Source organism: Rhipicephalus microplus, chromosome 9 (assembly GCF_043290135.1).
Source record: "Rhipicephalus microplus isolate Deutch F79 chromosome 9, USDA_Rmic, whole genome shotgun sequence".
In the NCBI taxonomy this organism is placed as follows: Eukaryota; Metazoa; Arthropoda; class Arachnida; order Ixodida; family Ixodidae; genus Rhipicephalus; species Rhipicephalus microplus.
The window spans coordinates 77,597,744-77,609,649 of NC_134708.1; the positions used below are offsets into that span (position 1 = coordinate 77,597,744).

General features: G+C 48.0%; 1 protein-coding gene across 1 annotated transcript; it reads right to left on the bottom strand.

Annotated features, from left to right (window-relative positions):
- Window positions 1-10,866: 10,866 nt before the first annotated feature.
- LOC142772302 (uncharacterized) lies at window positions 10,867-11,625 on the bottom strand. Its single transcript, XM_075874503.1, has 2 exons — window positions 11,425-11,625; window positions 10,867-11,310 (listed from the first exon to the last, which is right to left on the bottom strand). Exons 1-2 carry the CDS (start codon window positions 11,623-11,625, stop codon window positions 10,867-10,869), a joined length of 645 nt encoding a protein of 214 aa, XP_075730618.1.
- Between the last annotated feature and the right edge of the window lie 281 nt (window positions 11,626-11,906).

The following is an 11,906-nucleotide window of genomic DNA, read 5'->3' on the forward strand; positions in this document are numbered from 1 at the left end:
GCCCCTTTTGCGCGAACTCACTCATCCAAAGTCAAGAAAAAAGTACAATGTGTGCTTCTTGGCTGTCAACCTGAACGGTTCACCCTCCCCCCCCCCCCCCCCTTTTTTTTCGTTTTCGCTGAAGGCGTTGCGTGGTGTTTTCCTTGTTGTTGTTTTTTTTCTAAAAGCATACTTTTTACTGACACATTCTGCAGGATTGCAAAGCCGCTCATGACTTCCCGATGTTTTTTTTGTTGTTTATTTCACTGCTCGGCTATTTCTTGTAAAGTATGAGCTCCCAGCTCGAGAGATGCACATAAAATGACCATACTTAGTATTTAGGTTTTATTTTATAGATAGCAAAAATTGATAGGAACGATGAACCCTCTTAGGCTTGGTTAGAGAAGCTTCTTTAACGCACAATGTATTTAGTTGTATTTTTGACGCTGTGATACCCACAAGAAAACACTGTTGCATAATAATTCATTTATTATATCTGAGAAACGTTCGTGTACATTATATCTGTTCGTGTCAATAGTGGGCAAAATCTTTTTATTTGTGTGCGTATAGTGGTTTTATAATTGTTGATAAGTGCTCTAGCATTAAAAATTTGTCATTACGCGCAATGTGGCTTTCGCGTGACTGAGTTTGTCGTTAAAGCTTGTGAGGCACGTATGAACTTTTCCTTTCAAAGAACAACATGAAGGAAATGTACTTGTCGAAATTCGCTGCGTCGCCACTGTTGCTGCTTCTATGACCACTCAGTTTTCTATTGTTTTCCACAGATTTACATCTGTTGCATGATTCATATCTTAGCTTTGATCTTCTTAGTTCTAAAAAGAAAGACACAACACATTCATAAATATTCTGAGTATATTTATTTTAAAGCAGTAAAGAAATATGAAATAAAACAGTGTTCTGCTGTCAGCTGTAAAACGTACATTATATTGAAGAACCGTAAGCATGTCAGTCTTGGAATATATGTATAGGCAAATGGAAACCACATTTTCACACCAAACACTTACAAAAATACACTCGTTTGTCCAGTAAAGCACTTACTATAAAATGAAGCGTTATTGTTTCCTAGTGGCCTTTTAGAAGCACGGATAAACAGCAAAGCAGACACAAGAAAAACCAAACAGTACACAGATAACGGCCCCGTCATCGCCCACCGTTCATGCTAGCGTCTTCCAGAAAAGACAGTCCAAGTCATAATGTACGACCGCACCTGCTTTCACAATGGTGCAGGTGTGGTCGTACGTTGTGAGATAAAATCACCTGTGTCTAACCAAACTTCGAAGCGCAGTTGCTTGCGTATCAATCCCCAACATTTTAAGGGCGAAATTCCTTAAAAGGCATGGGTCTGTCCGTCATCCGTTGTCGTACGTAGCCACCGGTGACACATGCCCACTCTAGAGCTGGTAAGTGCCTTGGCGGTACTTGGAGATCTCACTAGATGGATGCAAAGACGGACGGACAGACAGACTAGAAGACGGATGGACAGAGGGACGGACGCATGGATGGTCACGCGAACGGACGGAAGCAAGAATGAATGGATGGACGGAAGCATGGACGGGCTGACGGATGCTTCGCCTCACTCATCATCATTCACTCCGTGGATATGCTGTGATCATTTTTACGTGCTTTCACAGTAGATCATTGCAACATTTGTCAGTATGCCCTACGTAGGAAGCACTAAGCTGAAGACCAAGCCCCTTATACATAAAACTAATCGGTTGCGGTGGCTCGCATCATAAAGTGATTCCAGTTTGCTTGTAGGAACGCTTTTTCTCGATGCTCGTGTGGTGCGAAAAAACCTACACTGTTCCCGACCTGTCCAGACCATCCTCCCGTTTCTGCAGATTATCGGAGCCCCTGATGAGCAAAGAAGCTACCAGAAACAGCACACGAAACTTTTTAGGTGCTACACACAAGGGATGGTATATAGGACACCCGTAAGCTCCGGCAATATTTATATTGGTCACACGGGACGTTGCATCAACGACAGACTGAGGGAGCATGGCAATAGTTTAGGCAAAAAGGATCATGCGCATCTTCCAGCACACTGTAAAGCATGCGGATGTGTGCCATGGTTTGAGCAAATAGTGATTCCTGGTAAAAGTAACGAGAGAGCTCTTGGAAGCTTTCTTTTATCAAAAAGCAAAAGCCCAATTGAATCAGTGATTCATCTATAATGTTGTATTCCACAGAAATGCAGTTGTTAGATTACTCATTGCCTTGAATATTACGTTCTACGACGTTTCTTGGCTGTGCGCGCATGCGCAGAATTTTGTCTTCTTTTCCTGTGCATTTCTTAAACTGGTAATAAACAGTTGGTAGTTGGCGCTGTTCTTTCTTCAGTTCTGGTCCTCCTGTCTGACGAAATGTTTTTTCCGCCTGAGTCTGCGCCAAGTATGCACCTGCTCGCCCAAAAACAAGTCCTTTTGGAGATTAGTAATCCGTGTTAAGGTGGTGGTTTCACTGCCGCCATCTTGCCAGCAGATCGGAAAACAACCACACGCAAGCATGGCCGGGCTAGACTGCACCTGATTGAGAGCCTGAATGTCCAACGAGACGGAATATCCAATGGGTCACGTGATGGGCGAGACTGAATGTCCAACAAAGACTGAATGTCTAACTGAGATTGAATGTCTATCGAGATGGAATGTCTAACGAGCCTGAATGTCCAACTGAGACTGATACCCGTGCCACACAGGCATAGAAAATAACATTCGGTAGCGAAGACATTCAGTTCCGAATGACATTTTTTTTTCGGTGGCGCAGCTACACGTCCAAAGCGAATGACATTTGAGTTGACGACGTCGATCGCAGCACCTTCCTCGTGAGCATTGGGTGAGTAGCAATAAAAACATAAACAAGCGTTTACAAGCTTCATACTCACCAGATAATAAATAATCGTATAAATAAGCATATTACGCTGCCGTTAGATTTCGTTCGCTACTTTGTTTGACGACGTTGCAGCCGACCATGTAGCAACTTAAGCCAAAGCTAGTCAGATCTGCAGCGTAAAAAAAAAAGGCACCTTGCGCGTTTATTTTACAGCGTCTACCAGCTGAAGATAAGCTTCTGAGCCCTTGTTTAACAGTGAAAATCAAATACGCGAAAAATTTCCTTCCAGTCGAATCAAATGTCGATGTATACAATTACTTCTTCATCAGCTGTGCCGTCGAGAGTATGCATTTCTCAGTTGTATGAGTTCTGGTGATGACATTAGGTGACGAATGACATTTGGGCGAATGCTCTTTCGTTCATCTATGTGGCACCGTGCAAATTACATTCAATCTGAAGGCATTAGGAGTAAATGCCGTTTTCTCTACGCGTGTGACACGCGTATGAATGTCCATCGAGACGGAATGTCCAACGAGACTATTGGTAGCTTCGCCCGTCGGCCCAGAGACCATGCACCTGCAGAAAAAGCGCAGAGCATAGTGTGCCAAATCCCATGCGCCGAGTGCCCCGCTTCGTACGTCGAGGAAACCGCGAACTTCCATGAAGGAATGCCGCAGTACAAGAAGGACCCCCGTCAATGCAACAGCGTACAGAGCACAATGTCATAACACTGCGAGCAGTTCGACTGCCATACTAGTCCCGACGGTGCGGTGTCGAGCTCTTTACTTTTGTACGCTTCCTGCATTTCTCGGGATGCACAAAGCGCGAAAACAGGTACGGGAAACTTGAGCTTAAGAAACGACTGTGCCGCCAAGCTTTCTGCTGTGTGGACTGCATGAACATCGAAAGTGCTTCGGCACCTCAAAGCTGACTATAAATAAAATGGCGCTTAAAAATTAAAGAAAAAAAACACGGGCGTTGCTATGTTGTGTCGGTTTGACTGAACTGCAGACGTGTTGGGAAATTAGGAAATATCTCATACGGTGACTCATGAATTCGAACAAGTCATTAAAGTCTAAACACCCGTCTAATTGTCGAGACGTAACAGATTTCTTTTGACCCCATTCAGGTTTGAATAACTTCGTTTTTGCGAGTCATAAAACGTCACGTACGGCAAAAACTCTGCGTTTCTACCCACTTCCTTCGTGAAACCTGGCCGCTACAACTTTCAAGGTACCCTGAATAACGCAACCGCTGTTTAATATGAAGCGAAGGACAGGACAAAATTTGATGGTCTCTGTCGATGCTAAATTTAACAGAACAAAATTTGGCGATACGGTGCATAGCTATCAGAAATTTTCAGCACACAATTATGTCCTCACAAGCCGTCCACAATCGCCCGTCCTGTCTCTTTCGTTCTTGCGAATAAGATGCTTAGCGTTCATAACTTTCCCACAAACCACATTTATTCATGGAAAACACGAAGCGGCGGCATTTCAGGACACAAACAGTCCAGTGCAACAGATAGAGAATGTCCATGCTCGCGAATCGTGCTGCTTTGTCGCCTTTTAAGCTACATGAACAATGAAGCCGTGGCATTGCACTTATTCTTCATTGATTGGGTACATAACTGTCGACCAAACACATTGTGAATCACAAAATCCCGTAATAAAGTTGGCCTGGAGTTGCACATGTGTCAGAACATGCTGCACAGCCCTCTCCAAGCCCTCGTATACAGCTATGTTGGTTTATTTCAAACGTTTATTGATTGATTGATTTGTGGGGTTTAAAGTCCCAAAAACACCATATGAATATGAGAGACGCCGTAGAGGAGGACTCTGGAAATTTCGACCACCTGGGGTTTTTCGACTTGCACCCAAATCTGAGCACACAGGCCTACAACATTTCCGCCTCCATCGGAATTCTCAAACGCTTATGAGACACACAGTAATGCAATGATCAATAATTATTCAGTTTTTCTGCTTGTTAGTATCTTACTTAGCTACACGTTTTTGTCTCCTCTAGAAGAAAATTACACGAGTTTCGTAGCATGAATTACCATAAATTGCTGTTGCTACTTCGTCATAGACTGTCATGTGCTCTATAAACACATCACCTACAAACATTAAAGTGCGAGCCAGTGCAATGCATAAAAGCACTATTACATCACGGAAACTTACGGGTGTCCCGGAAAGAAACGCCTAGTGCCTAGATATTTAAACTGAAATTTTGAAATCGTCCAGCCGCGAACGTGATTAGCTCCGGGACCAAATACACTGCGAAATGTGCTACAATTATCTGTGCTTCATGGAGGTATTATTATTATTATTATTATTATTATTATTATTATTATTATTATTATTATTATTATTATTATTATTGTTGTTGTTGTTGTTGTTGTTCTGAAGCAGTTCATTGTGTTTAACCACGCGTTTAGAGTTACTGTATAACCTCGCTGAAGGTAGCACATGCCCCTTTAACCAATCTCTGTCATCCGGTGAGTTACCTAAAGACTGGAAGATTGGCAAGGTACACTCTAAGCTGAAAAAGCCTAAAGTGGGGTATGCCATTGGTCCTTTAGGGGTCTAAATGCGCTGCCACAGATTTTGAACCAATTTTGGACTAACTGCGGGAGTAACTACAAGGGCTCAACTGTTACCCCAAGCACTTACTCCACTTGGTTTAAATGTTGGCCCAGTAGAATGCTCCAGTGGGACTAACAGTTGAACCGTCTGGACCAATGGCAAAAAAATGGCGACACTGCGTTTGTGCAGTATATTTTATGTTTATTCCAATTTAATCAGCACTGAAGATCATAGTATGTTATTCATGCAACACACACACACGCACACATATACATACGCACTATTATTTCAAAGTAAAACACCGCAAACACTGACGGCCCGCACTGTACTACAGAGAACAGACTCTCGGGTATATATAGCACAGTATTTTGACCTCCCATCTAGTGCCAGTGGGCGACTTTTACTCGGCTTAAGAAAACAATAAATATTGACACCGTAACGCGAAAATTTACATGAGCTTATTCGTAGAACCGATGCGCATCGATCTTTTAATATGGATCCATCTAATCTTCAACATGCCTCCAGCCCGAGAATACGAATTATCAGCTGGTATTCGATCATGTCGGCCGAACCAGCGTTCGCAGTGCTGGCGCACGAGTCCGCAAACACAAACATAGCAGCGGCGCTTGTGCGGGAAAGCCGGCGAAGCAGCCGCAGGCGCCCCGCCGATGCCATACCGTGTCGGCTTGCCGACGGCGTCGCTAGGCTTACGACGAGTACGGCTCAACGACCGCCGGCGATCGCAACATGCGGCTCGCGTGAAATTTTCGTCGTCGTTATTTTATAGTCACAAATGAACAATAGGTAAGTGCCCCATGTTCGCTGTGTCTTACGGAGTGATGTAGATATCTGTATACTTACAGCGACGAGACCGTTCGCAGGCACGGTTCTTTCATCGTGCTGGTAAGGCACAACCTGTGTACCGCTGGCCGCACGATTAGTCGTATCCGCGATCGCCTACACGTTGGATTTTCGATAACGATTGTCGCATGGATAAAAAGAAATAAGTTTGCCTGAGTTACTATTTTTGTGAACTTGTACGCGACGTTTCCTTCGCTTGTGCCGGCAATGCACTCACATCGGCAGCCCGCTTGATACCGATGACGTACGAAGCCTACTTTTCCTATATATCGCTTTGAACTTGTGGTCACTGTGTGGGTAGACGACCGCTGATGAACAGCTTACCTTTATTAGCATTGTCAGTGTTCACCGTAGTTCGAACTTATTCAGCACATTAAAGCGAGTTCTCGGCATTGCCCGTGTTTGCAGAGACTTTAACTTGCCTTCGGCTCGCCCGTGCCGGCATGGTGGAAACGCGAGGGCACTTGCTGTGTGCAGTGACAGCGTGTTGTACTACTTTCCTCTCATAACATCTTCTATTCGTTTCATAGTGCTTCACTTTCACAGTGGCGTATAGCCTATTTAACTTGATTTCATGATCGCCGACCACGCCGAGCATTGCAGTGCAGCATCGACAGGAGGCAATCGCGGCGCAGTTGCCCTCCCCGTTGGTCCGTTCATTGCCGGGCGTTTGCGCAAGGCACGCATTGTCACACATTTAGTCCCTGTTGGACGAACCGTTCGTCCATTGGTTTAACGACTGCAGTTAGTCCAACTTTGCCGAATTTCGGCTTAGAGTGTAGTCCCCGTATTCAAGGGCGGATGGGCACTCACCCCGAAATTATCGACCCATTTCACTGACATGCATATCCTGCAAACTACTTGAACATATTGTAGCTTCTAGTATCTATGATCACCTTGAATCGAATAACTTTTCCCCCCTAATCAGCATGGGTTCAGGAAAGTGGCTACTCATGTGACACTCAGTCATTCGAATTCACCACTGACTTTTCCTTTAATATGAACAGTAACGATTAAACCAATTGCCTTTTTTTTCGACTTCGCCAAAGTTCTCGATACTGTCCCTCATTGTCGTTTAATCTTCAAATTGTCTTCTCTCTGTATAAATTCCTTAACACTGTCTTGGATTCGGAACTTATTTTTTTCCTGTCAGAAATTCACGGTGGTTAACGACAATTCTCCAATAACATTTGCGATGTCACATCTGATGTTCCCCAAGGCAGGTACTGGGTCCGATACTCGTTTTAATATTGCCACGCGTGTTTCTTATTTCCACTTTTGTTTCTTTCTCTTGTTGCCCACAAGGCCTGTAAGAAATTCTCAACGCAAACTGTTGATTGATTGATTGATTTGTGTGGTTTAACGTCCCAAAACCACCATATGATTATGAGAGACGCCGTAGTGGAGGGCTCCGGAAATTTCGACCACCTGGGGTTCTTCAACGTGCGCCCAAATCTGAGCACACGGGCCTACAACATTTCCGCCTCCATTGGAAATGCAACCGCCGCAGCCTCAACGCAAACTGTGCCTGATTGTTTGAGAATGTTCCCGATCATTGTAGATTGTTCTGTTAAGACTGCGCGCAAGAAGCAAACGCTCGATATTATTCCAGAGCTTGCGCGACGATTAGTGATAGCGCTTGAGTATTCGACGGCACATGTATCAATGCCGACGCGCGTCATCACTTGTAGTTAATCGACGACCGACACTTTCAGTGCCAGTGTCTTGCTGTAATCTGGCATTTATTTTACGTGGCCATGAGTTCAGCCCAATAAACAGTTCATTCTGACCACTCTGCAGTGTCTGCTTCCTTCGTGCACATCACGACCCCGTGACGATATACAATAAAGACTTGCCCGCTAACCCTTAATCCTCAGTTAGGTTGTTCATGGATGATTGCGTCATCTACCGCATTATAAATCTGTTGACTATCATTCTGCTCTTTCAAATGACCTTAATTAACCTTAAGGTGGTGTGAAGATGGGCAAATGTCCCTTTACGCTTCTAAATGTGAGTTACCCTCGTTCACTAGAAAGCGTACTTACTCACCCTTTCTCTATACTATTAAGAGTACTGTTGTTTCAGTCGCACCACCGTACAATTATCTCGGCATTCAACTTTCATGAGGATTATCTTGGAATTCGCACATAGCAGCTGTCTCTTCAAAAGCCTCTCAATCTCTTCGGCTATCTTCGTAGAAACTTGTGATACGCTCCTTCTAAGTATGCGCATTATCATACCTAACTTATGTTCAGCCACAACTGCAGTATGCATCATCGACATGTCACCATAGGAAGATTGCCTTGCGCCTATGCTGAAAGCCGTCCAGAATAGGACAGTGAGACTCATCGCTAGTAACTACGACTATCGTTCAAGGATTGCACTAATAAAGCAAGACTTTGCATTCATGTTACTGGATCAATGCCGCGTCAATTCCATTTTGTGTTTATTTCATAGATACATAACATATTCTAAATCTAGCTGTTGGCCGCTTCATCTTCCTCTGCGCACATTTCGACGCAATCGCAACGCTCGTTGTTTCATGTGCCTTCATTGACAAACACAAAGGTTTACCTCACCACCATTATCTCGAGCCATATGTAGCACATTGAAACGGCCTTCCAGATTGCATTGTTTCTATCTCTAATCGTGAAACTTTTTGTGATAACCTGACTTCGCTGCATTTTACAATTATATAACTTTGTTGCACCTTGCTGTTTATTATTTGTTTTCTTTGTTTGTTTCTTTGTTCTTTTTTACTTTTTGTCTGTATTTTTTGCAGTGCATTTTTTATGCTCCCCTTACGCAATGCCTTTTAATGGGCATGAAAGGCATTTTGAATAAATAATTAAACACTACTGGCGTTGAGTATACGCGAAAAAAAAACTCGTCTTGTCCAACCCCGTTTCGGCCTCCATTTCTGCATTCACGTCACTGAAGCGCCGTATTCGAGCACAAGCAGCTGTGGCTGCAACGCTCGCGTTCACAAATGCTGTGGTCACACATACTTGGCTGCATTTCTTGCTAGTCATGCAGGCTAGGTTTCAAGCGAATCTTACTTTTGCGAGAGTGACACGTGCTGGTACGTGTTGTGGACCATAGTACAGGTACCACGTGTTGTGGACTACAATAAAATGAGAGCCTGGCACCCTAAAGTGAGCCGCAAATAATTAAACACAAATTACATTTTCGTTCCTGATACTGCGGAAAAGGAAGAAGGCACCTAATTTCTGTCTGCCTACAGGCGACAGGGCGCAGTGCCTTTGGCGTGGGGTGGAGGGGGATGAAAGAGGATAGGAGAAATAGTGTGTGGTGTGTAAGGAGGGATGTCTGGTCCGCTTCAGCGCGAGCAGCAGGCCGTCGGCAAGGGCAAGGGCAGCATGGCTCCTGGGATCAGCGGTAGGCAGCAATTCCTGACTCCTCCACGAACTCCGCCAGGCTGCGGAGTGCTGCTGGATGTAGACGAGACAGGAACAGCAGGTGTTCCAGGGTGGAAACGGGTAGACCCTGTCTCCTGTAGGCCGTGTAGGCCCTCAAGCGTTCCTGTGCTAAGCCAGGGCAGGCACAGAGGAGGTGTTCGAGGGTCTCTGGGTCTCCGCAACGGCTGCAGGCCGGGGAGGGACAGAGGCCCTTGGCGTGGCGGCGGGCCGCTGTCCACACGCTGCCGGTCCGCAGTCGCAACAGGGAGGCCCGTTCTCTCCTGGTGAGGCCCGACTCTGGGAGAGGTTTTGGTCCTCGCCCGCTGGCCACCCTCGGGTCTGGGTGGACTGTGACGAGGAGCCTCTTGAGACGGGCCTGTGAATAGTCCCTGGCCGCCACGGCACAGGAGTAGGGAGTACCAGGCTGGTGGGCAGCCTTGGCGAGTGTGTCCGCCTTCTCGTTTCCAGCGATGCCCACGTGGGACGGCAGCCAGTGGAAGGAGACGAACACCCCGGCGTCAGCGAGGGCCCGAACCTTGGCTGTCAGGAGACAGGCCGTCAGTCCGGCACGGCGGGAGTTGGCCAGGGTCTGCAGGGCCGCCTTACTGTCACACAGGACCGCGACCGGCTCAAGGGGAGTGTCCTCGGCCAACAGGTCTACTGCGAGATGGAGTCCAGCCAGTTCTGCAGCCGCGAAGCTTGCCGGGAAAAGTAGCCTGCACTGCCTGCTGTCGGCTCTGGACGGGATTACGCATGCAGCCGCTGCGGTCCCATCCAGCATCACAGATCCGTCCATGAACACCTACAGCCGTCCCTCCAGTTGTTCCTAGAGCTTGCAGGAGGCCGCCTGTTGCAGTGCGGCCGCAGGCGTCCGTCGATTGGTTGCCCCTTCCAAGCAGAGGTGGACCTCTGGTGGCTGGTGGTGTAGCGGTGGAGAGGTAACCGGGACTGGCGGATCTGGAACCATCTGGTGGTACAGCAGGCAGAGGCCTCCCATCCGTGATCCTGGCTGGCTGCGGAGACGCTCCAGGAGGGCCCTGCCGTCGGTGGCACAGTGAAGGTGGTCGAAGTGGCCAGCGCACGTTGGAGCATACGTAACGTCAGGGGCCACTCTCCTGGCTCCGCGACAGTCACTGCCACCAGCGAGCTTTCGGGAAGCCCCAGGATGGCCCTCAGTGCACCCCTGTGGAGTCCCTCCAGCAGGCGTCTCCTGGCCGGTGTGGGAAGGCGTACAGGAGGACCGAGGACGCTGCAGACTGGTTGAACCAGAGAGCCCACTTGGTGGAGCAGCCACGGCCACACAGCTGCAGCCTGCTGATGGTGCCCTGGACGCGCCGCACCTTGGTGGCAGCAGCCATGGCAGCCGGGATCCACGTGAGCCGGTGGTCGATGGTGAGCCCCACGTACTTCACCATCAGCCTCCAAGGCAGGCTGTGGTTGCCAACCCTTAGCCGTCTCACGTGGGTGCGAGCTGCCGCCAGCGGGTGAATCAGCAGTGCCTCGGTCTTGGTGGCAGAGACCTTAAGCCCGATGCCTCCGAGGTAGGTTATCACTGCGACGAGGGCCGCCTGAAGTGATATCCTGATGGCTGGGATGGACCGCCTTGGTCCCCGGACCTAGAGTGCCACGTCATCTGTGTAGACGGAGCAGCGGGCCGGGAACCTGGTGTCTGTTGGGAGGGACGCTGGAAGTCCTGCTAGTGCCATGTTAAAGAGGAAGGGGCTCAGTACTGAACCCTGTGGGACACCAGCAGTGATGTCCCTGGGTTGGCTGGTTGCCCCTCCAACACGGACACGGAAGGTCCTCCTGGACAGGAAGGCGGTCACGAAGTCTCGGAGGCTCCCGCTGTGTCCGAGGCGGTCCAGGGCCACCTCGACCGCCACGTGTGGGAGTCTGTCGAAGGCACTCTCCATGTCCAGCAGCAGCAGCATGGCCACGTCCCCGCTGCTCCTGGCGTCCTCGAGGGTAGCGACGACGTCCGAGATCGAATCTACCGTGCACCGGAAAATGCCGTGCACCCGTGTCGCCTGAAGCCCGTCTGCTGCTCCGGGAAGAAGCCCAGGTGGTCGGCAATCCACTGCAGTCTCTCTAGAGCCACCCTCTCCATCACCTTTCAGGGTAGAGAGGTGAGAGAGACTGGCAGGTACGAGGAGAGAGCATGGCCTTCCTCCGGGGCTTCAGGATTGGCTCCACCACCGCAGTTCGCCAAGAC